General features: G+C 53.8%; 1 protein-coding gene across 2 annotated transcripts in view; it reads right to left on the bottom strand.

The window, feature by feature from the left end:
* The window catches only part of PALM (paralemmin), a 73,013-nt gene extending 45,929 nt beyond the window's left edge, over positions 1 to 27,084 (bottom strand). For both annotated transcript variants that reach the window (XM_084614657.1, XM_084614658.1), the window contains exon 1: positions 26,851 to 27,084. In XM_084614657.1, coding sequence (XP_084470783.1) covers positions 26,851 to 26,855 — 5 coding nt within the window. In that variant the 5' untranslated portion in view covers positions 26,856 to 27,084. The remainder of the gene's footprint in view (positions 1 to 26,850) is intronic.
* Positions 27,085 to 27,517: the final 433 nt, after the last annotated feature.

Here is a 27,517-nt window from a genome sequence, read left to right as displayed (position 1 = left end):
TGAAATTTTTCATGAAAAAATAGTTATTTTCCAACCAGCTCCAGTGAAAACCCTGGACGGCCCAAGGCCTTAGCACAGTTACCACCCATCTACATACCCTTTTACCATGTGCAACCTGATCCCCTGATTCAGCTGTAATTTTATACAGGGCCCTAGGCCACTTTTTGTTGTGCTTTGGGATTGCGGGAATGGGATCAAATCCCCTGTGTCATTAGTTTGCATGGCTGTGCAAACTGCAAGCCATGGGTGCTGAAAAGAGCTGCAGCTAGCCAGAGATGTCAAGAGTAACAAGAAGGGTTTCTTCAGGTATGTTGGCAACAAGAAGAAAGCCAAGGAATGTGTGGGCCCCTTACTGAATGAGGGAGGCAACCTAGTGACAGAGGATGTGGAAAAAGCTAATGTACTCAATGCTTTTTTTGCCTCTGTTTTCACTAACAAGGTCAGCTCCCAGACTGCTGCGCTGGGCATCACAAAATGGGGAAGAGATGGCCAGCCCTCTGTGGAGATAGAGGTGGTTAGGGACTATTTAGAAAAGCTGGACGTGCACAAGTCCATGGGGCCGGACGAGTTGCATCCGAGAGTGCTGAAGGAATTGGCGGCTGTGATTGCAGAGCCATTGGCCATTATCTTTGAAAACTTGTGGCGAACGGGGGAAGTCCCGGATGACTGGAAAAAGGCTAATGTAGTGCCAATCTTTAAAAAAGGGAAGAAGGAGGATCCTGGGAACTACAGGCCAGTCAGCCTCACCTCAGTCCCTGGAAAAATCATGGAGCAGGTCCTCAAAGAATCAATCCTGAAGCACTTGCATGAGAGGAAAGTGATCAGGAACAGCCAGCATGGATTCACCAAGGGAAGGTCATGCCTGACTAATCTAATCGCCTTTTATGATGAGATTACTGGTTCTGTGGATGAAGGGAAAGCAGTGGATGTATTGTTTCTTGACTTTAGCAAAGCTTTTGACATGGTCTCCCACAGTATTCTTGTCAGCAAGTTAAGGAAGTATGGGCTGGATGAATGCACTATAAGGTGGGTAGAAAGCTGGCTAGATTGTCGGGCTCAACAGGTAGTGATCAATGGCTCCATGTCTAGTTGGCAGCCAGTATCAAGTGGAGTACCCCAAGGGTCGGTCCTGGGGCCGGTTTTGTTCAATATCTTCATAAATGATCTGGAGGATGGTGTGGATTGCACTCTCAGCAAATTTGCGGATGATACTAAACTGGGAGGAGTGGTAGATACGCTGGAGGGGAGGGATAGGATACAGAAGGACCTAGACAAATTGGAGGATTGGGCCAAAAGAAATCTGATGAGGTTCAATAAGGATAAGTGCAGGGTCCTGCACTTAGGACGGAAGAACCCAATGCACAGCTACAGACTAGGGACCGAATGGCTAGGCAGCAGTTCTGCGGAAAAGGACCTAGGGGTGACAGTGGACGAGAAGCTGGATATGAGTCAGCAGTGTGCCCTTGTTGCCAAGAAGGCCAATGGCATTTTGGGATGTATAAGTAGGGGCATAGCGAGCAGATCGAGGGACGTGATCGTTCCCCTCTATTCGACATTGGTGAGGCCTCATCTGGAGTACTGTGTCCAGTTTTGGGCCCCACACTTCAAGAAGGATGTGGATAAATTGGAGAGAGTCCAGCGAAGGGCAACGAAAATGATTAGGGGACTGGAACACATGAGTTATGAGGAGAGGCTGAGGGAGCTGGGATTGTTTAGCCTGCAGAAGAGAAGAATGAGGGGGGATTTGATAGCTGCTTTCAACTACCTGAAAGGGGGTTCCAAAGAGGATGGCTCTAGACTGTTCTCAATGGTAGCAGATGACAGAACGAGAAGTAATGGTCTCAAGTTGCAGTGGGGGAGGTTTAGATTGGATTTTAGGAAAAACTTTTTCACTAAGAGGGTGGTGAAACACTGGAATGCGTTACCTAGGGAGGTGGTAGAATCTCCTTCCTTAGAGGTTTTTAAGGTCAGGCTTGACAAAGCCCTGGCTGGGATGATTTAACTGGGAATTGGTCCTGCTTCGAGCAGGGGGTTGGACTAGATGACCTTCTGGGGTCCCTTCCAACCCTGATATTCTATGATTCTATGAAAGCCACTGAACTAAACTGGAAACCCTGTCTATGATGGAAACCTCTTCAAGCCAGGGGGTGCACCTCTGCTGCAAGCCCTCTGCTTGTGTGTTAAATCCCTTTCTCCTTGTCCACTTAAACTGTCAGCTCTTTGGGACACGGACTGCTACCATGCCTTGTTTGTACAGCACCTTGCACAACAGGACCCTGATCTTGGTTGATCTCCACGTGCTACCATAATCATCCAGATTAATAAGGGGGGCCCATATTACAGGTGCGGTCTGAAAGGATTCCAGTTCCTGATGTCATTACAAACTAACTTGATGCCTTCAGCACACGGAGATCATATTAGCTGCACAATCACTTCTCCACCCTTGTCAGTTACAAATCTAGCCAGCTCCCAGCCTGTATTTCCAGCAGTGGCTCCCCACAGAACCCCCAGCCCAGTTGCTAGCCCCCTTATCTGGTCCTTAGAGGGGAAAAATATATAATGACCCTTTCCCCCCAGTAGCATGCTTTTGGCAACGGCGTGATCTGGTTCAAGGACTGAGAAACCCCTTCTGGACGGATCACGGCCTCCGCTGGCACTGGGAATGGCCAGTGGGAATGGCCCTTAACGCCCCCCAGACGTCAGTGATACACAGAGCTGAGGCAGCGCAGGGTGGATAAAGCAGCCAGGTCTCAGGAGCATAAAGATTTCTCTGCTCTTTCTCTAATGCAAGTAAAATGTCTCTCTTTCTTCCACTACATTGGCATCAAACATTAAACAGCCTGCGATGCAATGACTTGGCTACATCTGCGACCCCACAACCATGCCTAGTGTGTTTGTTGGCTGATGCCCTCCAACGTCTGCAAGGCAGCCCCTGCCCATGAGGGTCTTTCTGCAGCTAATCGTGCCACCGGTTTCTGGATCCCAGCTCAGCCGCGCTTGCACAGGGAGACGCTGACTCCATGCTATTCATATTTACAAGGCACGTCTTGGCATCAAATGCGATACAGTTGCTGTGTCTCTGCCAAGGTCTTCCTGGGGCCGGACTCGCAGCCGGGTAGTCAAGGGAGAAGTCTCTGAAGACTCACATGTGTGTGTTGGTAGTGAGTGTGTGATTGTGGTCTGACCCATTATACAGACAGGCCCAAGCTGCTGGATCATAACTTCCCCACGGCGGGCAAAGGAAGAGGGTCAGTCTGGGCCAGAATTAGGCTACTGGGGGATAGAGACAGGCAGGCTGATGAATTTCAGAAGCCCTAACTTACATCCACCTGTTTGCAAGCCAGGATGCAGAGCTGAGCTAGGGTTAACTGGCTGCTGGCTGGAACGGCCAGAGCAGTTGCCACAAGGCAGAAGTTTGGCTCAGTCCAATCTCCGCAGCGTGACTGCTGCAGGGCAGCGATGCAGATGGCGAAAGATGTGCCGGGGGAGCCCACAGTTAGAAGACTGGAGGGGGAGGCCTGTGTAACCCACGCACCTCCTGGGTGTGGTGTTCTGTCCCATGTAGCCGAGACCACTTACAGAGAGAGATGAAGGAGTCTGCTCTACAGCCTTAGCTAAGAGGCAGCTGGCTTCTAGCTCCTGCAGCAGGGGGTCATGCACTAAGCTCCCCGGTTCGATCCCGAGGACTGGGGTCTGTCGGCATTACACCTGCAACACCTTGCCACCCCTGGGGAGGCAGCAGTTTGCTGAACAGTGACGCATACAAGAGAAGGATCCCCCCCACTTCTGTAGATGATCCACACCCCCGGGGAGAGTCCCCGTCCAGAAGAGCTTGCGATCACTGTTACAAGGCCAGGGGAACGACATAGAGAAGGGTCAAGTGAGGCAAGTGGGGTGGATCCATTAATTAAGCCCTTCGCAGACAAAAAGCCCCGTCCCAGTGCTAGGGATTTAGCTGGGACTATTGTTCTGCAGATGCCGGGAAGCTCCATCCCGTTTCTGGGCAACCTAGATGTTGCTGTTACTTTGGGCGCAGGGACTGAAAATATCTGCTTCCTCTCCACTCAGCTAAGGGCCCGATCCTGGACGGCTCGGACCACTCTCAGCTCCCGCTGGGGAGCACCTCAAAGGAGGGGCTCCTGGGAGCCCAATCCTGTGCTGAATACCCTCAGCTCCTACTGGGCATCACCCAGAGATGATGGAACTGGGGGAAATGGGAGTAGCGCCTCTACACCCCCCCCCTTAAACTCACACATGCCGAGGTGGGTTGGAGGGGAAAGTGGGACCCAGCGGGGCTGGGGTTGGTGCATCCAGGATTGAGCAGAGAGCGGGATCCAGAGAGGCTGGAATGGGCCTGGAAGCAGGTAGGAACACCTGGGACCCTTCTTCCCAGTCTGTAGCTGGCTGCTTGTCCCATCCCAGCATCTCAGTTCCTCCCCTCCCCTCCTTCTTTCCCCCCATTCGCAAGGAGCGTTCACCCCCCAGCCTCATCCCAAGAGAGCTCAGGATCTTGCTGGACAACTCGCTCTCTTTCATATTTGTCACACACCCATCACCGTAGCCTCCAGCCCAGCCCCACACCCATCACCGTAGCCTCCAGCCCCAGCCCATACAACTTGGCTCTGATCCCATCGCCTTGAGAGGGGAATTTCCAGGGGTCCACTGTCGCTGGTTCTTCCCCTGCTGCCGCTCTCCCCCCGCCCCACTTCCTTTCCGTTCTTTCAGCTGGCTAGCTCGAGAATTCAGGTTATGCTCTCAGCTGATGGGTTTTGCGAGAGGGGTGGGGGTTGGGAATGGGAAGAAGTCTCATTAAAGAATGTGTGTGCGTGTGTTTGTTTTGCAAACACATTTTTACACACATGCATACACACACAGCCCCGTGGGAGGAAAAGAATGACAAATGTGCTGTAGGAGGGAAGGGCGTGAGGGAGAGAGGATATATTGGGAATGGAGGGATGTGCCTGCACATATGTTTGTCTGTGTGTGTGTGTGTGTGTGTGTGTGTGTGTGTGTGTGTGTTGGGGGGGGCGTGTATTGGGGATGCGTGTGCAGGGGGGGAGATCTGCAGTGAAGTCACCAGACTCAGCAAACAGGGAAAAAGAAGGAGTTGTTTAAAAAAAACAAACAAAAAAACAAAAAAACCCTCATTAATCTCTCCCTTCTTAGGGATGCTTAAAGGGCATGAAATCAACGCAAAACACAACAAAAATCATAGAAGGTTTAATTTTTGTATTGTTTAATTGTGTGAGACTTGAAGGAATGCTGTGATTGCGTTGGGGAAGTGTGTACACACACACCCCCACCCACCCACCCACCCCCTCTCTAGCCAGCCTATCCTGTTCGGCATGCTTGGCAACCCGCCTTCTGTTCCAAGGCTGCTACATGAGTAACTTCAAAATTTCAAATCATTTTAAATACAAACAAAACAAAACAAAAAAAAACCCCACACATCCCCGGCTCTGAGGCCCGGACAGAACCCTTCCCTTTCCCCATTGTTTCTTGCTGAACTCTGACTAGTTGAGATCATGGGAGGGGAGCGGTGTCCAAGTATCGGGGCTTACCGAGCCAAGGCCAGCGTTTGTGTAGAGGAGCAGAAGCTACAGAACATAAATAACAGGGGTGGAGAACAGCTGATCTCTACCCCCACCCCCCTGGGGGACTTTCTGGGTTGCATCCCCTTCCCCCGTCTTCTATGCAACTTGCAGTACAGCTTACGGTGTCTGAACATACATAAATCCTGATGCAAGCTTACAAACGCTTCCTTTGGATAGGAGCTGTTGTCTGGCACAAAGCAGGGAGAAAGGTCAGCGCAGCAATCTTAGCCAGTAATTGTAACAGCCTAGGAGAGAAAATTTCCTGCAATCCAAGGCAAAGAAATCCCACTATTCCCCCCCGCACCCCCAAACTAGAGTAAACGTTGGGTTCTTTGTATTTGCCTTCTGGTGTCTGAGCCGGGTGCGTCTACTCTGCACACTAGGCCTGGCCGACCACCCATGTTTGAACCCAACCCCCCTTCTTCTTCCCACTCACAAGTCAGTCTGACACAGGGTCAGCCAGCACTCAGGAGCTGGGTCCTAGCAACCGATTCCAGAGGTGGGTCAAAGCCCACGTCCCACTGCAACTTGGCTCCATGCCCTGTCAGTCTGCAGTGTGGACGCATCAGAAGGTCGGCGTAGCGCAGCGTGGACGCGGTAAGCACAGCCGTGAGACCCAGCTCCAGCAATTGTAAATCCAGGTTTACAAAGCAGTGCTGAGGCTCAAGCATAGGCTTGGAAATACCAAGTCAGCCAGCCCAGGCCCCACAGACCCAGGCTGAAGTGTGCGCAGTGTAGACACTTATTGGTGCACAGGTTTCTCCACCACCACTAGGGAGAGAAACTCAGCTTTTGTTTCAAAGAAAGAAAAGTGAACTTTTCCCCCATCACGACAAGACTCCAGGAGCTGGGGCTTTCAGAAAAAACACCCAATATTGCAAGACTCAAGAATTGACACCTCTGAAATCCAGAATCAGGGGCTGGTACAGCTCACGGGTTTTACTATAGTACCTTTATACTGAGCTTTCCATCCTGGGATTGGCACACATTTTACAGAGGTGGAACAGTACGGTTATACTCCACTGCACGGGCCCCTGCCAGCAGTCTGTTAGGCTACACTGCTTCACCCACGTGCACCTTCCAGCTTTGCTCCCTGGCTCCCCATCACAATCCACTTAGCCAGCACTTTTTCCCCTCTTCAAACTGATCTCTGCCATGGCGTCAGCCAAGAAAACCTTGTAGCTACTAGCAGCAGGGTAGGTGACGAGCCGAAACCGATGCCCAGCAGTGTAAAATCGGACTCGGCAGATTGTAGCTGATGCAGGACAAGATGCGATGAGTCAGTTCAACGTAGCACTGGCTGGGTTTACCGTGCGGTTACAGATTTATTCACAGATCATATGAGGCGGGTCCATTTACGGCATTGCTGATTATTATGGTGTGTATTGCGGTCGCACCTAGGAGCCCAAGTCGTGGCCCAGGACCCCACTGCTAGGCGCTGTACAGACAAAACAAAAATGTTACTTCCCAAAAGAGGGTACAAGCTAAGGCAAGAGAATGTATTAAAAAAAACAAAAAAAACAAACAAACAAAAAAGTCACACAAGCAGGAAAAACCATGAAAACAAACATTTTTCAGGATCTTTTTTCTGCAGAAAGGAGCCAGCCACCAATTATTTTTGGCTCTTTTGCAGGTCACCTTTAAGCCCAGACCCTCTTTCCCTTCCCATACGGCAGTCTCGGGGACAGATGTGATCCTGCCAAGTCTCTCCAATTGAGAGGGAGTCTCCCTAACTCAGGATTCAAGTTAAGGCCACTTGTAAAGTATCCACCCGCCCTGCAGGAAAGATGTGGCTGCCTGGGATTCAAATGGGATGCTAGGAAATCTCTCTCCACACTTTATTTGGAAGCCTCCCTCTCGCACTAGAGTCTGAGTGACAGCACTGTCTGTCTGTCAGGAGAACAGGTCTTAGGCGGTCAGGCCTCAGGGTCACAGCAGGAGTCATGCCTAGTGGTCAGAGCCCAAATGCCAGATCCCAGGATAAAGAGAGAGTCAGAGCCAGGGATCAGAGCCCACCTTTAGAACTAACATCAGAGTCCAAAAGCCAGAGCCCAAGACCAAGACAGAGTCAGAACCAGGGCTAAAGGTCAGAACTGGATTACCTGGAGTCAGGAGCAGGGCAGGGTCTAAGCTGGATCAAGGCTAGGAGCAGGGCTTGGAGTAAGGGGAGTACAGGGCTGGTAAAGAACCCACAGACACATGCATTGAGCCTCCCCTGATCCTCTGCAGCTGCTGGGCTTAAGAGGCAGCTGCGGATCACCTTATTCTGGTGGTTCTGCTGTGGCCCAGCTGCGCTCATTGGATGCCTGACAGCTGGGCAGGGACAGCTGCAAGCCCTCATGGCTTGTCTCCTTGCACAGCCCTGTCCATATCCACCTGTAATCTCTTGCCTTAGATTGTCAGCTCTTTGGGGCAGGGATCATCTTTCTGTTCTGGGTTTGCTAGATAAGGTTTCTGTGCAGGGCCAGGCCCAGGCAGAAAAGAAGATGCTTTTGCTTAGAAAGAACATTTACAAAGTGGCGAATATAGGAAAGTGACAAGTAAAACTGAAATGCTGGGTGGAAAAGGATAACTTCCCCACGGCCCCCTTCCCCAAACCACCACTCGGTCGGAGCTGCAGGGTTTGGGGCCAAACTTCCCCAGAGCTCCGGGGCATTTGGATCCAGAATTTTGCTTCAAACCCTTTACAGCAAGGGAGGCACATGCCAAGTCCAGATCACTGCAGGGCATTTGGGCCATGCCCACAGTCCACCCCATACATGGAGGTCTGAGAGCAAGGCCACTGCAGAGCTCTTACATCAGCCTGATACCAGCTGGGGAGACCCCCTGCGCGGGGAGGCAGGGAGGGGATTCCCAGGGGGCCATTTCCACCCACTTTCAGGGTTTTTTATGGGGTCTGAGCAGCATAAAAGTTCCTTGAGAATCACACCTGTTAAGCACGAAGAACTTGCTATGTACATTGTCAAACCTTGGGCAATTCTGCAAGCGCCCACCCCACATCCCACATCAGGGGCTGGAGGGCAGAGTTCATTGCTGCTTTGTGGGTGAGATGTATAACCAAGGGCTGACCTGCTTCTCGCCATTAAAGAGCCCACAGCACTTTCCGAAGTCTTGGGCAACTGGGTAATTTCTTTCCATCTACCCGCCCCCTAACCAAACCGCTCCCCTGGATACAGTATTCTTGTGCCTTTCCTGTCCTGAATTTGGCAGTGGCATCATTACACACTCGCCGTGCTCCACCCCAGGGGCAGCGACATTTTAGTGGTATGTGAAGTGGGGCGACTGTGAAATGATGGGCATCTTTCAAGAAGAAAGGTGCTCTCTACATCAGCGGTTCTCAACCAGGGGTACACGTACCCCTGGGGGTTCGCAGAGATCTTCCGGGGGGGGGGCATCAACTCATCTGGACAGTTGTCTCGTTTTACAACAGGCTACATAAAAAGCACTAGCGAAGTCAGGACAAACTACAATTTCATCCAGCCAATGGCTTGGTTATACTGCTCGATGTACTGTACACTGAAACGTAAGTGCAGTATGGATATTCCAGCTGATTTATTTTATAACTATATGGTAGAAATGAGAGAGTTAGCAGGTTGTCTGTAACCGTGTGCGATGCCACTTTTATGCCTGGTTTTGTAAGCAAGTAGTTTTTAAGTGAGGTGAAACTTGGGGTACACAAGACAGTTCAGACTCCTGAAAGAGTACAGTTGTCCGGGAAGGTTGAGAGCCCCTGGTCTAGATACGATTCCAGTAATGTCACTCTGTGTGCCCACCAAAGCCTAGAATGCCTGTTGAGTCAGTGTGAGGTGATGAAAACCAGCCCGGCTGAGGGCTTTTGGGTTAGAATCCCACTGGGTCCAGTTATCACTGGGATTTGCCATCTGTTCCCATCCAATAATTAAGTTTTCAGCCATTTCAGCTTTTTTACACCCAAGACTTTAATAATCAGACCCAGGCAATATAAAATGGAACAAGCGACTATGTGTGCATACTTGCTATAAAAACTCCACACACACACACCCCCATGCCACAATAACTGGTTTCTGCATACAAAAGCCAGGGCTGGCGTTTAGGGGGTAGCAAGCAGGGCAACTGCCCGGCGCCCCACGCCACAGGGCCCCCCTCAAAGCTAAGTTGCTCAGGCTTCAGCCCCAGGTGGCAGGGCTCAGGGCCCTGGGCTTCAGCCCCATGCGGTGGGGCTTCAGCTTTCTGCACTGGGTCCCAGCATATCTAATGCCGGCCACACTTGGTGGCCCCCCCTGAGACCTGCTCGCAGTCCCCCAAGCGGCCCCGGACTCCTGGTTGAGAATCACTGCTCTAATAGGTGTAATCAGAACTGCTTAGCTGTGTGTCATAGGTCCGGTATTGCTAACACCTCAGGGAGATTCCCCTTTCGTTCAGCCAAGTAGGAGCCTGCAACATGGGAGCAGGCAGATCTGGGTTCTCTCCCCCATGCAGGATAGTGACTGTTGCAAAGCCCTAGGGTCCAAGAACCTCTTCGTGCTGTTTTGTGTTGGAACTTTGTTAATTAAAGTTAATGAGAATCTGGGAACTTTTCTACTGCTCAGGAAAGGTGCTAATGAAACCCCTGGGTGAATGTGTATTTCAGGGGGCCTCTGTGTCATCACTAGTTAGGATTTTAGCTCAAGCTGTAACCGCTCATGCTTTTAGCTCTGAAGGTTCCCAGTTCAGTCCCCCATTGGTCTGTCAAGATGGCAGCTGTCAACCCCCAACTTAACAGTTGCTGGGTTTTTAATTTGGATTGAAATGTATTCAGTCAAAATAGAATCCACCACTATTAGAAACCTTGCCAAGATATTCCCTTCCCTTCCCTTCCGTTCGCTGGAGCGGCTGGATTGGATCTGTGGCTGGCAGAGATGAACGGAGGGTTGGCACCTCTACGTCTGCTGGCATCTGAAGCCTGCACTTAGGATCCTCTCAATTCTCATCATGCAGCAAGCGTGGCCGGGTGTCGTGGGAGGCTGGGAAGCAAGTACCACGGAGCGTGAAGCAAAACAGGGAGAAGGATCCCAGACACACACATTCACACCCATGGACCAAAGCTGCCATGTTTGACAGGAAAGCCAGCCAACACCCTTCTGAACAAAACCACCCCACAGAGGGGACAACCCTTCTGTCTCCATATCAGCTGTTTCGTAGGCTGGGCACCCAGCCCTAGGCAAATCCATCAGCGTCCTCCCTATGGACATTGCCGGCCCCATGTGGACATGGCCTGGAGGAGGAGGACCAGAAGCTGAAGGGCTGGGAGTGTCTGGTGAAGGAGAAGCAATTAGCCAAGCAGGGAGGCTTCGCTCTGTTCTCCAGCCAGCTGCTGGCTGGTTAAGTTAATTAAGGTTTTATTATAAGAGAGGCGGGTTACTGGAAGTGCTTTGTCAGGGCAGGGGTGGTACCTGGCCTCCACTTCCCATCAATCTCCCTGCAGCCTGGCAGGAAACCCACCCAGCCTGCTGAGATGGGGAGAAACAGAGTCACCCAGTGACACGTTCTTGGCTGCCAGCTCCCTAGCCCGTCCCCAGCAGGGTGGGGTGGCGATGGGGACGACATGTCTGTAGCTAAGGGCATCCCCCATGGACACGCTATTTGATGCGATTCCTGGGGCAATTTTCTATCTTGGGGCAGAAGCAGCAGGAAGAGGGGGGATGGGGCAGTATTGTGAAAGAGAGGAGAGGGCAGGTGGGGAAGCGGTGGATGGGGGAAGAGTCTGGAAAGGAGGTAAGGGAGAGGGGGTGCTGGAGAAGGAGAAGGGAAGGGTGTGGGGAGCCTAGGAAGGAGAGAGGCATCTGAGCAGGAAGGGGAGGTAGCTGGGGAAGAGGAGGACAACAGAAGGCGCCGTCTGGAGCTGGCTCAGGTGCATGGGGGAGCATGGGTCTGTCTCGGCAGCCGGTCCCTGTGCTGCCCCCCCACTCCCCTGCCATTGCTCCCCTGCAGGGAGAGCCCCATTCCTGATGTTTTATCGATGGCAAATCGGAGCTGGGGGAAGAGAGGAGGGAAACGACTGCGCAAATCACTAATCACCTTTGGGCTCCAGGACCGGGCTCTCTCCCCACACATCTCAGCCCCTCTGATAGGCCTGGAATCTGGGCCAGGGCTGGTATTGGTCCCCCAGCCCCACTGGAGCAGATTGTGGGGGGGGCCTCCGTGGTTCTGGTTCTCCCCATTAGGAAGCCACTTACTGGTGATTTATAGCTTACACCACTGGGAGGCGGGTGCCCTGGCAACGTCGTCATGGTAACGGAGCTTAACCAGGCACCAAGGGACCCGGCTGATGCGCAGAAGGGGAGGCAGGTGGATCTGCGGCTGAGTGATGGATCTGCTACGGAAACAAATATACCCAGAGGTGCCCAGGGCACGGCTCCAGCCAGCCACCTGCCCGGGAACTGCCGGGCTGTGCTACAGGGGACAGGGCGTGTGTACACCCTACGTCCCCCCCAGCTCCTACACTCACACCCCACAGTGTCACCCACCCCTCTGTCTCCCCACCGAGCCTGGTACACACACGGGCTCACCTGCTGGAGACCCCACACACCCAGTCTCATCCACATCCGTCCATGCAGCCTCAGCCCCACAATCTCACCCGGTGTCCCGCCCCCCAAGTTTCCCCTGCTTCTCCAGCCCACATCATCCCATCCCCCTTCTTTCACACCCCCGCAGTCAGTCTCCTGCTGCATGTGCAGATACAAACACACAGGCCACAGGCTTCCCTTTCTCACACAAACAAAAACACCCCCACAATCACAGAGTGCACTGGCCCGGCGTTCTCACCCATGCTGACCATGCCTTTTTTCCACGCTCAGAAGGAAAATCTATGACCTTTTGTCTCGTTCCCCGTGACATGGAACAATAATGTTTATTTGCCTTCCTCTGGTTTTTCCCTTTATAGCGTCCAAATGTGCAAAGAGCTGTTTCAAGTTTCTCGCCCGGCTCCCTTTCCCCGCATTCCAGCCCTGCCCCAACCAATTGCTGTCTGTACCCAGGGGCAGGCAGGAAGGGGCTGGTGGCCAGTTGTGGTCCCACAAAGGGAAACTTTGCCAAAAGCCCCCATTCTTGCGAATACCGGTTTGGCTCCATGGGTATTTGCAAGGTTGCAAGCCCTAGTGTAGGTGGGCCCGGGCAGCAGCTGATGGTTTAAGTGCAATAGACCAGATCCTCAGCTAGGGTAAATCAGTATAGCAAAATGGAAGGGGATACAGCTATCCCGACTTTCACCAGCTGAGGATCTGGCCCCATGCCCTCTAACTCTGCCGAGAGCTAAACCCGCTTTTGCTGCTGGGGTGGAGCAAACCACAGTTGCTTTTCAACACCATAACGGGTCTGTCTGCAGAGCAGTCTATAAAATCCACCTTGACGAGCTGGTGATTAGCACTGCTTCCATTCAGTGCCTTTGATCCACAGCTGAGCGGGGGTCGGGGGGGTGGGGGGGAGAGGGGGCCACCCCTGTGGAGAGGTGAGTAATTGACAATAATCAACAACAAAAGCAAACAAATCAACAATCAGCAGGGCCAGGCGAGAGGAGAGGTCCCAGTTCATGGAAAGGCGCAGCAGCGCGGAGAGGGGTCAAGAGAGGACCGGTTCCTCCCAAACCCCATCTCCCAAGAGTGCAGATAACATGGGCCTGGAGCCAAGGTTTTCCACAGCTTCCTTTGCTCCACTGGGGGCTGCCTGCAGCAGTGATGGGGGCCATGGAACAGACAGGTCTCCAGGGTGGCAGGGGGGTTAAAATCCTGAAGAAATGAAGGGGGGAGCCGGACTAGTTCCCAGGAGCATGCTGGGGCCCCGGAAGAATGGATCGCAGGGGGAACAGTGGACAGCATCGCTCCCTCTGCTCCAGCGGACAGACGGGACTCAGGTGGCATGGATCTGTCTCGGGGGGGAGGGGGATGGAATCGGATCCTCAGCACTGTCCCCATCCTGGCACCCCGTAGAAGCTCCTTTTGTGGGCCTCAGAAGGGTTCCCAACCATGCACCTCTCTCCGGGGCACCATTGGCCGTGGATGACTCCATGCAGAAGTCCCATTGTGAGTTAATGTGGCTTGAAGCTGCATTGCCCCCACTGCGTCCCCGCCAGCCGGGAGCCCTGGAAGAGCTAAGCAGGGGCAGGGGCAGCTGGTTGGGATGAAGACTCCGGGACAGGCAGCGGATGAAAAAGCCACTGGGACACAGAGGCGACACATCCCAGAGACGCTGCCCCCACAGTGGGCCCTGACCAATGCCCTGCCCCTCCCCGAGGCTGACGATAGCTCAGATCCTCAGCGCGATGTCACGGCAGGCGCCGTATTGTGGTGATGAGCTGAAGCCCCAGCTCCGACACCTCCCTGCCCCAATACTTGGTGCCCCGTCTCTCATTTATAGGCCCTGTTTGTCATCCACCAACCGTCCTGCACAGAGGAACTGGTCACCCCGGTCTCTGGCGCTGTAACACTGGGCTAAGCATGCCCAGGGCACTGGGAGAGTTAGCGCTGCCCAGTTTGTCACAGTCAAAATAAAGGATTGTCCCACCCCAACGTGCAGGCCCCATGCAGAGATTCTCAAACTTCTGCCGTCCCCGTGGCCCTGTCACGTGTGCCCAACATTGCACCGTATCCAGCGCCCACCCCGTCCCCATGGCCCTGTCACGTGTGCCCAGCATCGCACCGTATCCAGCGCCCACCCCATCCCCGTGGCTCTGTCACGTGTGCCCAGCATCACACCGTATCCCGCACCCACCCCGTGGCCGTGGCCCTGTCACGTGTGCCCAGCATCACACCGTATCCCGCACCCACCCCGTCCCCGTGGCCCTGTCACGTGTGCCCAGCATCGCACCGTATCCCGCACCCACCCCGTCCCCGTGGCCCTGTCACGTGTGCCCAGCATCGCACCGTATCCCGCACCCACCCCGTCCCCGTGGCCCTGTCACGTGTGCCCAGCATCGCACCGTATCCCGCACCCACCCCGTCCCCGTGGCCCTGTCACGTGTGCCCAGCATCGCACCGTATCCCGCACCCACCCCGTCCCCGTGGCCCTGTCACGTGTGCCCAGCATCGCACCGTATCCCGCACCCACCCCGTCCCCGTGGCCCTGTCACGTGTGCCCAGCATCGCACCGTATCCCGCACCCACCCCGTCCCCGTGGCCCTGTCACGTGTGCCCAGCATCGCACCGTATCCCGCACCCACCCCGTCCCCGTGGCTCTTTCACATGTGCCCAGCATCACACCGTATCCCGCACCCACCCCATCCCCGTGGCCCTGTCACGTGTGCCCAGCATCACACCATATCCAGCGCCCACCCCGTCCCCGTGGCCCTGTCACATGTGCCCAGCATCACACCGTATCCAGCGCCCACCCCGTCCCCGTGGCCCTGTCATGTGTGCCCAGCATCGCACCGTATCCTGTACCCACCCCGTGCCCGTGGCCCTGTCATGTGGCCTGTGCCCAGCATCACACCATATCCCGCACCCACCTCGTGCCCGTGGCCCTGTCACATGAACCCAGCATCACACCATATCCAGTGCCCACCCTGTCCCCGTGGCCCTGTCACGTGTGCCCAGCATCACACCGTATCCAGCGCCCACCCCGTCCCCGTGGCCCTGTCATGTGTGCCCAGCATCACACCGTGTCCAGCGCAAACCCCGTCCCCGTGGCTCTTTCACGTGTGCCCAGCATCACACCGTATCCAGCGTCCACCCCGTCCCCGTGGCCCTGTCACGTGTGCCCAGCATCGCACCATATCCCGCACCCATCCCGTGCCCGTGGCCCTTCATGTGGCCTGTGCCCAGGATCATGCCATAGCCGGTGATCACTCCTGTCCCATCACATTCGGAAATCCAGCATCGTTTTATGGCATGCAGCGAAATGACTCCCCAAGGGTCAAACCCACTGGAGGATACGAGACAGGCCAGTCTGGCGTTCGGCCAACCCATTGGGGCTGGAGCAAGAGGATGGGCCAGTTCTTTGGGGCACTAGCCTACACCATGGGAGACACTTACCCGCTCTCTGTCTGACCTTGGGTAAGTCCCTTAGCCTCTCTGGGCCCACACCCCCCATCTGTACACTGGGGACAATTGGACCACTTTGCCCGACAGGGGCGCTATGAACATCAGTCTGGTAACAACTGCAAGGGGCTCACATACCACGGTGATGGGGACCATATAAGTAGCTAAACGGGACAGCAGGGGGCTTATGCATGCAGAATCCAGCACTGCTACCGACGGGGCCCAGAACGGCTCCTCTTGCTGGAGTCTGGACAAATTCCTGTAGCGGAAACATCTAATCAATAACCCCGCCATGAGACCCTGCGTTGGCAATAGGAGGACTCCTCTGATCTGTTTGCTGCTTTCCTTCCTTTGTTCCCTGCCTCCGCTGCTCACACACCTCTGGGCCAGACATTCACGAGTGGGGGGCTAGCCCGGTCCTGAGCTCTTTGGAAAATCCAGGATCAGATTTTCAGTGGAGCCTCAGGGAACGAGGCACCCAAATCTCAGTGCAGTTCACCCAGGGTGGCGGGAGGGGAGTGCCTAACTCCCTTGGGTCCTTTGAAAATCCCAAAGCTGGGCCTAACTGGGAGCTGAGCTCATCCAAAAGTCTGGCAAGCTGAGCACCCAGGAAATGTGGCCCTTAGTGCTCACAGCATCAGCTCTGCAGCGAGACTCCGGGGGTTCAAAGCCCAGCAGGGTCAAGCCAGCCCCTCCTCAGCTGGGTCCTGACAGTGAGAAACCACCACTCGGTCCACTCTGCATGGACACTAATGAGCCTGGTACCAAAGCCATTTGAGCGCCGTGTGAAATGGGGTGCATTCTGTGCTGTCTGCCCTCTGCCCCAGAGCTGGCTGCATCCCAGTGGCAATTATTTATATAGACACGTGGGGATGAAGGATGCTACTGAAATGCAGCTTACCTCCCTCCTTCCTCTCCCATCAGCTGCTCCCGCTATTCACTGGTTCGCTGCTTTCCCTTCCCTTTACCACAACCTAGAAGGGCTCAGCATCCCTGATCCCCAAGCACCTGCCTTTCGGGGGGGGGGGGGTGAGAAGCTGGGGAGGGAGAGGAGACGGCCCCAGGATCCTGAAAGTGCAGGATGCATTAGAGCAGAGCAGAGTTGCCTGATGGATTCTCCAGCTCAGACATGGGCTGGGCGTGCCAGGAGAAAATGGAGTCTTTGAATATTTGATGCCAGACGCTCTGGGAGCCAGTTTGACTGGGAAATTACAGCTATTTCCCAATGGTTTCAAGGGCCTTGAGACACGGTGGTTTCCAGCTCCTCTCTGGTAAGAGAAGCCCCACTCAGGCGAGGTCCTGCCTAGAAACACCCATGGTGTTTATGGATGAGACGAACTGCAGCTGCGAGCTCTTAACCCTGTCACCACCTCATTCAAGAACTCCAGACATGGAGATTAAGGAGGGCCCAATGTAGGGTGCTCGCCTCGGAGACAGGAGACCTGAGTTCAGATTCCTGCTCTGGCCCAGCTCGCGTGACCTCAGACAAGTCACTTAGCTGCTCCATGCCTCAGTTTCCCATCTGTACAATGGGGATAATTTCCCTGCCCCACCTCCCAGGAGAGGAGCTTTGGTGCTGTGGTAATGGGAGTGAGGTGTGTACCTTGGGGTAGCACAGAGTGTGAGTGCGTGCATGTAAACACCCCTGAGCCAGCTTCAATCTCGCTAACTTGGGTCCTGGAGCAGTGAAGCTGAGGCAGTATGAGCTAGCCAGGGAAGTAATCAGGAAGGGATCTGGGTGGGCTCGCACAGTCTGTGCTGCTGTGGGTATGTCTACACACGGTGCAATCCCACCCTGGCATGGCAGCGGGGATGGATCCTTGGAGCGAGGTAGCCTTGCCTGAGTTTAAGACCAAGATGGGTGCTGATTTTTGGCAGAGCGTCTTATTGTTGGGGAACCCAACCAGAGACACCTGGGTGTAATTAGACGTGATGAGCTCCTCGTGACTTCCACTGGAATTTCAGCTCTTCTGAACATGGGGATGGCCAGACGGGATCAGAATCACGGCCCGTCTAGTCCCTACAGGGGCCAGTGCCCACTGCTACAGAGGAAGGAGCAATAAACTTCCTGATCCCTAGTATTTAGAGATTGGCTTATGCCCTGAAGCATGAGGTTTCATACGTCTTCCAATTTTTACGCTAGCTTTAACTAGGATAAACTCTGAAAATGAACCCCTCCCCCACAACCGGAGGCCACAGTGGGCTGTTTCCCTGCAGTTCCTTTCCCTAGTATTGCTTCACTTCTTGGTTAGCTCCAACTCAGACAAAACCCCGGGTTCCAGAAAGCTCAGATCCCTGCACCCACGGCAGCTCTTGCTTCTGGCTGGCCCTGCAGCCAACAGAGATGGAGCCAGATCAAAACCGCCCAGCTCGGGACTCCCTGACGAAGTTTAGATCCGGTGAGCTCGACCACACAGATCCATCCCCCAGACGGCTACTCCCTGCCAGGCCCAGAAGGAGCGGTGCCAGCCTTTTCCCAAGAGGGCCTCCGCTCCTTCGAGCTCTTTGAGGTTTGGGCTGCTCCGCTTCAGAGAAACATCCCGTCTCCCGGGTGAGCATATGAACTCTGAACCTTCCGTGAGCCGACTGATGCCTTGAGCCACAACCACGCACTTCCCAGGGCGAGGGAGAAACGTCCAACTGGAGGGACGGGGACTTGTCCGTGGCGGGGGGTTTACAGCTTCCCCTGGAAGCAGCTTGGGTCCAAACTCCTAGCCAGTTAGCCAAAGCTAGCGCCTGGAGAGGCCGTGTGGTCTAAGGGCCAGAGCACTGGGCTGGGAATCTGGAGAACCAGGTTCTATTCCTAAATGTGCCCCTGCTGCTACGTGACCTGGGGTGAGGCACCCTAGCTCCTCTGCCTGCCTTTCTCCTCCCACCCTTTGTCGGTTGAGTCCTGTAAACCCTGGGGAGCAGGGACTGACTCCCACAGTATGTACAATGCCTGGCATGACAAAGGCCCTGGTCTGATCTGGGTGGTGAGGTCTAGGTGTTACTGTAATACAAACACAGCAACCCCCAGTGTTGAGCCTTTAGCTTGATCAAGATTTCCGGTTAGGAGATGGGATCAACCCTCCCCACCCCCACCCCCCGAGAACCCAAATCCTCAGACTCTGGGACCCGCTGTCAGATCAGTCCCTCTCAGATGGACAGTGTCAGTTTCACTCAGCTTCTTAAAACCTGAGTTAATGAATTAAATAAATAACCCGCCAAATGTGACATTCAAATAAAAACAGGCTGGAAATGAGTGAAATGCAAAATACGCCACCGGCTCTGTTCAGCGGCAGGCAGGGGCTGTGCCAGGAAGTGCTGATCTGCCCGCTGGGCCCCCTCCCTCTGGGGCTCTGAACACAATTCACGGCTGGCCCATCTCCTGCTGTTCTGCCCAGGCTCTGGATCCCCATCCAGCTCTCACAGTTCCTCCTCCATCCACCACTTATGTGCCGGGGGGGGAAGCCATCCATCCAGTTGTCACATCCGTCCTCGGCATAACTCCTACACCTGTCTGTCTGTGTCTCAGCAGGACTGGGTCATGAAATGGGGACCCCGCTAGAGGTCACAACCTCTCCAGAGGTTCATTGCTCCCCTGACTTCAGTAAAGGCTTGTCCATGTGGATCCAATGGACGATCCTGGTGCAGGAGACTCTAGACTCCATTGAAAAACCACAACCTCCCTGCATAGTTTCCAAGCCTTCGACGTCAAAAATCGCACCCCTCTCCCCCATATTAAAAAATGACTCTCTTCTCTGGAGTCACCAGTGGAGAAGGCGCAGGGAATATGATTCTAACGAGATGCATCGGTGCAGATGAGGTCAGAAAGGCGGAGCAGGGGACAAATCAGAGCAGTTAGAGGGGGAAAAATAAAATCTCCATTTACTTAACAGCACAAATGGTGCCATGAGGAGGAAAGAAAAAAATAGCATTGAGAAGCGCTCTCCAGGCCTTTGAGTGAGTGATGGAAAATTTTAACCAACCCCTCCCTGTGGTTCAAATAAACTAGGACCCAAATCCCAAACAACTGCCATGGCTTTACAAAGCTGGCATGAAACCTTCCTTCTAAAAGTCCCCAGAATAACCCCAGGCCCCAGCTACAAATCCAGACCCCAAATTCAGGAAAAAGCCCTTAAGGACGTGCTTAATTTTAGGCTTCTGCTGGAAAGCTAACAAAACTGGGCGTGTTTAGTCTTGAGACAAGAAGGCTGAGTGGGGACCTGAGAATAGTCCTCCAATCTGTCAGGGGCTGTTCTAAAGAGGGCAGGGGTCAATTGCTCTCCTTTTCCACTGAAGGTAGGATGGAGAAGTAATGGGCTTACTCTGCAGCTGGAGAGATTTAGGATTGATAGGAGGAAAACCTTTCTAACTTTGAGGATAGCTAAGCTCTGGACCAGGCTTCCAAGGGAGGCTGAAATCCCCGTCACTGGAGGCTTTTAAGAACAGGTTGGAGGAACCCCAGTCAGGGATGGTCTAGCTTTACCTGCTCTCGATTTGGCGCAGGGGACTGGCCTTGGTGACCTCTTGATGATCCACATGGGAAAGTCCCTTCCAGCCCAACATTTGACGATTCTAAATGTCACTGACTTCAATGCTTAAGTGCTTCCTTGCGTTGGGGCTCCAAGACCAAGTGCTCCACGGTTCGAGAAACAAGACTGGGCCTGATTGTGAGGAACAGTGGGGAGGCTGGGTCTATGCAGCTTTGTGGCAAAGCCAGATGGAACATAGAGGCATCAAGGGAACCTGCCTGCAAGTTTTGGGGTTTACTCAAACTCAGAATGAACCTCAGGCTGAAGCGGGGCTCAAACCTCATGTGGCTCTGAGCCAAAAAAAGGCTTTGCCCAAAACCTCGCCCCAAACCACTGTGCTTTGCGGAACTTTGCTTTTCAGTGAATCCACCTGTAAAGTGGCACAATACTTAGAAATGGGCATCTCCATGCCCTTTCGAGTGTGTGCCCGGTGGGGAAGGGGGAACTGCGTCACCTCAAATTTAGGTTTGGTTTTGCTTTTTAAAAAGACCAGAAAACATTCCCATCAAATTAAAAATAAATAAATCCAGAGGCCACAAGTGACAAACAACCCCCGCAAACACATCCCCCTGTACGCTCTGTAGCTCACACATTGTAATGCTGTATTAGGGTAGGACAGCCAGAGAGCGAAACTGACAGGGAATTTAAATGACCCCAACCAGGCTATTTTCATTGCAGTGGGTCAGTTCGGGAGCGCTGACTCCATTTCTATGCAAGTCCCGGCTCTCTCTGGAGTCAGTTGCAGTTTTGCAAAGTTGAGAACTTCCAGATTTGGCCTAAAGTTTGTGCAGGTTTTTAGAAGGCGCATCAGGTACCCGATGGGCCAGGGCAGTCCGTTGGCCCCCACAATATGAAAAGCAAAATAGATCCCATTAGAGACCAAGTGATGGGGAAGACATGGCATCTGATGTGAATTCTGCTGGCACTCGGCCCGGGGCAAGAGAGGAAGCAGGAGCATCCTAACATAGGTCTCATTGCTGTGCTGATTGTGCTCCTCTTAGCTTCAATGGGTGCTTTGCTCCTGACTTCCAGTAGGCTCAAGCCTGCTAGCATCTGTTGTCAGAGGAGGGCGCTGGGGATAACGGCAGAAGCAGAGAGAGCAGCCGGATGCCTGTATAACATACTTGCAAAGTATACATCCCCTACACAGAGGATAAGAGCCTGCTATTGCTACCAGCCAAGAGAGAGAGGTTAACGTTTAGCTCATGTGGTAGAGGTCTGGGCTCTGGGTTCTAGGTTCAAGCCCTGCTGATAACCGGGTGGTGGGAGTTACCACTGCTCTTTCCTGCTCCCAGGAAGGCCAGACTAAGCTCCAGACAGCCACTTGTAACTTTCCCTCTCAGATACTAGAAGCTGGTACATTTATAATCTACCTGCAGAGGCAGCCATCCCCACATGGAAACATCTATCAACGCACTTGCATGACCCCTGTCAACAGAGTATCTGAGCCCCTCACAGTCCACAGTATATTTATGCTCACAGCACCACTGGGGGGTTGAGCGAAGCTACTGCCCCAGTTGTACAGTTGGGGAACTGAGTCACAGAGAGGCTAAGAGACTTGCCCACGGTCACCCAATATGCCTGTGGCAGAGCTGGGCAATGAGCTCGGCTCTCCCATATCCCCAGACAGGGAACTAATCACTCCACCATCCTTCCTGCCTCAGGAAAAGCAGGGCAATTTCTCCCTTCCTGCCGCAGGCCCGATTCCCCTCTCACACACAGCAATGCAAACCAGAAGCAACTCCCCTGTCAATGACACAGTTACAGTGGTGTGAGGTCAGGCCCGGTCTCTCTGAGTGTAGGCATGCATCAACACCTGTGTGTGCAGATAATGCCTGGAGGAGCGTCCTCCATACACCCAGGCGTATCATCCACAAGTTGACTCTCAAGACCCAACTAAGTCAGCCAGTTGGCTTTAATAATAATTTAATCTGAATAATGCAAAGTACTCCACGTAGGAAGGAAAGTACTCCAGAGGACTCCACTTAGGAAGGAACAATCAGTTGCACACATACAAAATGGGAAATGACTGCCTAGGAAGGAGTACCGCGGAAAGGGATCTGGGGGTCATAGTGGATTACAAGCTAAATATGAGTCAACAGGGTAACGCTGTTGCTAAAAAAGCAAACATCATTCTGGGCTGTATTAGCTGGAGTGTTGTAAACAAGACACGAGAAGTGATTCTTCCGCTCTACTTCGTGCTGATTAGGCCTCAACTGGAGTATCATGTCCAGTTCAGAGCGCCATGTTTCAGGAAAGATGTGGACAAATTGGAGAAAGTCCAGAGAAGAGCAACACAAATGATTAAAGGTCTAGAAAACATGACCTATGAGGGAAGATTGAAAAAACTGGGTTTGTTTAGTCTGGAGAACAGAAGACTGAGAGGGGACATGAGAACAGTTTTCAAGTACATAAAAGGTTGTTACAAGGAGGAGGGAGAAAAATGGTTCTTCTTAACCTCTGAGGATAGGACAAGAAGCAATGGGCTTAATTTGCAGCAAGGGTGGTTTAGGTTGGACATTAGGAAAAACTTCCTGTCAGAGTGGTTAAGCACTGGAATAAATTGCCTACGGAGGTTGTGGAATCTCCATCATTGGAGACTTTTAAGAGCAGGTTAGACAAACACCTGTCAGGGATGGTCTAGATAATACTTAGTCCTGCCTTGAGTGCAGGGGACCGGACTAGATGACCTCTCGAGGTCCCTTCCAGTTCTATGATTCTAATCCTTGTCATCCTTCTCTAGCATCACAGGATCTCACAGCCCTTTACAAATATTACTGACTTAATCTACATAGCTGTGCCACAAGGCTGGAATGTATTAGCCTCATTTTACAGGTGGGGAAACTGAGGCAGAAAGTTAGCCCCAGAAGCCCTGGTTGGTTCCCAGTCTCCTGTTCTAACCACTGGATCCTACAGCCCTTCCCAAGCTGTAAATAGAATCATAGAATCATAGAATATCAGGGTTGGAAGGGACCCCAGAAGGTCATCTAGTCCAACCCCCTGCTCAAAGCAGGACCAATTCCCAGTTAAATCATCCCAGCCAGGGCTTTGTCAAGCCTGACCTTAAAAACCTCTAAGGAAGGAGATTCTACCACCTCCCTAGGTAACGCATTCCAGTGTTTCACCACCCTCTTAGTGAAAAAGTTTTTCCTAATATCCAATCTAAACCTCCCCCACTGCAACTTGAGACCATTACTCCTCATTCTGTCATCTGCTACCATTGAGAACAGTCTAGAGCCATCCTCTTTGGAACCCCCTTTCAGGTAGTTGAAAGCAGCTATCAAATCCCCCCTCATTCTTCTCTTCTGCAGGCTAAACAATCCCAGCTCCCTCAGCCTCTCCTCATAACTCACGTGTTCCAGTCCCCTAATCATTTTTGTTGCCCTACGCGGGACTCTCTCCAATTTATCCACATCCTTCTTGAAGTGTGGGGCCCAAAACTGGACACAGTACTCCAGATGAGGCCTCACCAATGTCGAATAGAGGGGAACGATCACGTCCCTCGATCTGCTCGCTATGCCCCTACTTATACATCCCAAAATGCCATTGGCCTTCTTGGCAACAAGGGCACACTGCTGACTCATATCCAGCTTCTCGTCCACTGTCACCCCTAGGTCCTTTTCCGCAGAACTGCTGCCTAGCCATTCGGTCCCTAGTCTGTAGCTGTGCATTGGGTTCTTCCGTCCTAAGTGCAGGACCCTGCACTTATCCTTATTGAACCTCATCAGATTTCTTTTGGCCCAATCCTCCAATTTGTCTAGGTCCCTGTGTATCCTATCCCTGCCCTCCAGCGTATCTACCACTCCTCCCAGTTTAGTATCATCCGCAAACCTGCTGAGGGTGCAATCCACACCATCCTCCAGATCATTTATGAAGATATTGAACAAAACTGGCCCCAGGACCGACCCCTGGGGCACTCCACTTGACACCGGCTGCCAACTAGACATGGAGCCATTGATCACTACCCGTTGAGCCCAACAATCTAGCCAGCTTTCTACCCACCTTATAGTGCATTCATCCAGCCCATACTTCCTTAACTTGCTGACAAGAATACTGTGGGAGACCATGTCAAAAGCTTTGCTAAAGTCAAGAAACAATACATCCACTGCTTTCCCTTCATCCACAGAACCAGTAATCTCATCATAAAAGGCGATTAGATTAGTCAGGCATGACCTTCCCTTGGTGAATCCATGCTGGCTGTTCCTGATCACTTTCCTCTCATGCAAGTGCTTCAGGATTGATTCTTTGAGGACCTGCTCCATGATTTTTCCAGGGACTGAGGTGAGGCTGACTGGCCTATAGTTCCCAGGATCCTCCTTCTTCCCTTTTTTAAAGATTAGAACCCAGTAGTCCTAATTTCAGGCCCCTTGCTCTAATCACTAGACCCCACTCCCCGACCCAAGCTGGGAATCGAACCCAGGAATCCTGGTTCTGAGCCTGCTATCCAGCCCACTAGACAATGCTCCCTCCTACCACGGGTGCTGTCTGCAATGGTGGGGTTTTGCAGCCTACGTGCTAGTTTTTCTTGCTGAAAGAGAAACCACTTTAGACATGCCAAGGAGTTTTCCCAAAGCATCAAGCTTGGATTTGCCGAGGCCTCCTATGGCCAGGTATCCAGCCCACAGCAACCCTCAAAAACAGGGGCTTCTAGCCCATTGGCTACTCAGCAGGCTGATGCTCCTCTGCCAGCTGGAACAGGGGGCTCTCACATTAACAGGCATTAAAGCCAACTGAGCTGCAGGTGCTTATGGCCTGGCGCCAAGATCTTGGGCCGTGGAAATGCTCCCAGGACATTCTCAGCCCGGGCATGGCTGGGATCTGAGGAATCCATGGGTATCAGAGTTTACAGTCTGTCCACACACTCCCCCCAGCCCAGTCTGGCTTACAGCCATTTCCTGCAGCAACTCCTGCTCCAGGAGGCTGGGACTAAAATCACCATCAACTCCTGCCATCCAGCGCTCGGACCCCACTCCCTGCAGTGAACCTCCGCGGCCCTGCGGATGTTGCCAACTCCCCATAGCTAGTTCTCCTGCCCCACTGCATGAGGTGCCTCCTGGTAGAAGGTGTCAAGACTGGGGTAGGTTGGAATGCCTCCGACAGCTAATTAACCTGTCCTGCTCCTGACAGTGCCTCCTACTAGCAGAGGCTGAGAGTGGAGAACCTGGGAGCTCCTACCCCATGCCACACAGCGCCTCCTGTTGGGAGAGGCTGGGATGGAGTAGCTGGGGGCTCCCCATGCAGCCAGCTCTCCTGCCTCCACCCCCTGCAGAGAATCTGTGTTCAGGCCTCAGAGATACATCTCAAATGCCTCCCCAGGATCCAGCTTTCCCCCCCGCCACCAGCCACTGACCAGATGAGCCGCCTCCCGGTTCCTTTGATAGCTCCGAGGGAAGAATCAAAGGCTGACAGCGGAGGGAGGGTGGCCAGAGGAAGCCCTGGGACACCCCCTCTTGCTGCAGGCCCGGCGCGAGCCACCCGAACGGCAAGCAGACGGCTGGGACCTGTTGAGCACCTGGCATCTGGCTCCCAGATGGTCAGTCACCAGTGCTGAGGCAGGGGCCACCCCGGAGGAGCCAGGAACCCAGCGGAATTCCACCGGTGAGCTGGGCGCTGCTCGCCAAGGGCTGCCAGCGCCTGACAGTGAACCACGGCAGAAGGGGGCAGACCGGGCACTGATCCTCCACTGCCACAGGAAACCCTGTTGCTCGTCCTGCCCAGGGCTGAGACCTGAGCAGCTGAGGCCGGGGAAGGGGGGTGCTAGTTAGAACAGACACACCAGCACCAGCCACTCCGGCCGGTTACCTGGAGCACCGAGCCGCGGCAAGCCCGCTGCGTCCCCTCCCAGGTGATTACGCCTGGAGTCAGCAGTTCTGAGGGGACGAAGCTGCTGGAGTCCTGCGGGGGAAACACAATTCCCAGGCCCATTCGGGGCCGCCAAGCCATGTCCCTCCATTGCCTGATCTCGCTGCTTCTCCCCCCTCCCTCCACCTGTTGTCTTTCTAAACACGAAGCTCTTTGCAGCAGGCACCCACATCTCCTATGGGATTGCCCAGCCCCCGACTCAGCACGGCCCTGATCCTGAGCCTGGTTCTCCGGGCCCTGCGTCCATATGCAAACAATAAGGTCAGCATCGCTACACCACAGAGGCCCTGTCTATGAAGAGGCACAGCACGCTCGGATTTCTGAGTCACTGCACAAATATCCAGGCAAGGGCGGGGGGGGCATCTGCACCCTCACATGCGCCAACCCCCACCCACCCGTGATCACGCCGAACGGTGGCAACACGTCAGACAGGCCCTCCCGCTCCTTCTCCCCAACCCGCAAATGCCCAGGGCCGTGGTTAGAGAGGAAGATCCCGCCACACTCCCCACCTCCCCCAGCACGCAGCCCCCTGGCTCCCCGGCCTCGTGGAGCCCAAGCTGTCACCTTGGCCGGCAGGACCAGCAGGGGCAAGGGGAGGTTGTATCCAGCTGGAGGGAGAAGCCAGCCCCGATAGGCCAGCTCCTGAGAAGAGGCCGGGGCATCGTCAGCAGGAGATGAGCCCTGAATCCAACCTCAGCAGGCTTTGACGGATGGATGCGGGGGGACAGGGTGGTTGGCTTAGTGGGGAGGGGAGATGCTATATAAGGCTATATAAACAGAAGGCTATATAAGTACCTAGACAGACAGACAGATGGCTGGATGCACCTGGTCTCCCCATAGCCTCCAACACATGCCCGGGGCCGGAGCAGGGGGAAAAGCGGTACTTACTCCATTTTCCCAGCCTCTGCAATCCCCCAGCTGCCTCACCCTCTGGCTCGCAGCCCTGCGCGGATCCAGGCGAAGCTCTGGAGGGAAAGGCAAACGCCAGCCCTGGGTGAGTCCCCGCCTTGCTGTCTCTCCGCTCACAGGCAGCAGGCTGTGGGAGAGGTGGCAAGCGGCTGGTGGCCGTTCAGCATCCACAGCTGTGTTATTGTCCTGAGTGCGGCTGGCTGGCGGTGGATGGCTGAGCTGGGGATGTGAAGGGATTTTTTTTTCCCTCCCCTTCCCCTTCTCCAGCATCCTAACAGCACCTTCTGCTGGGCGTCGCCTGTCACTGCCGCTGCTCGGAGAGTCTCCAGGAACATAAGGCTCAGTGGAGACCTTGAGCAGCGCCTGGACATGTTCAATAAGGAGGCTGCATCCCTTCCAAGTGCCTGACAGCTTGTGAGCACCAACCCAGACCTGGCTCCCCTGCATCCTGCAACCTGCCGGGACAGGGATGGACTCACTGAGCTAGTACGACTTATTTCCCGCCCCGCCTCCCCCCCCCCCGATCCCATTTCCTTAACATCCGTGTGTCTCCAAATTCCTAAGCAAGCTTCACTTGACAGCCTGCAGGTCCGGCCTTGACTCAGCATGGTGCAAAACCAGCCTGCTCGGTCTTACAGGCTGCAGG

This window comes from Lepidochelys olivacea (genome assembly GCF_965140295.1).
Source record: "Lepidochelys olivacea isolate rLepOli2 genome assembly, chromosome: 25".
Lineage (NCBI taxonomy): Eukaryota > Metazoa > Chordata > Testudines > Cheloniidae > Lepidochelys > Lepidochelys olivacea.
Note: the sequence above shows the minus strand (reverse complement) of the source record. Positions and strands in the feature narration are given on the sequence as shown.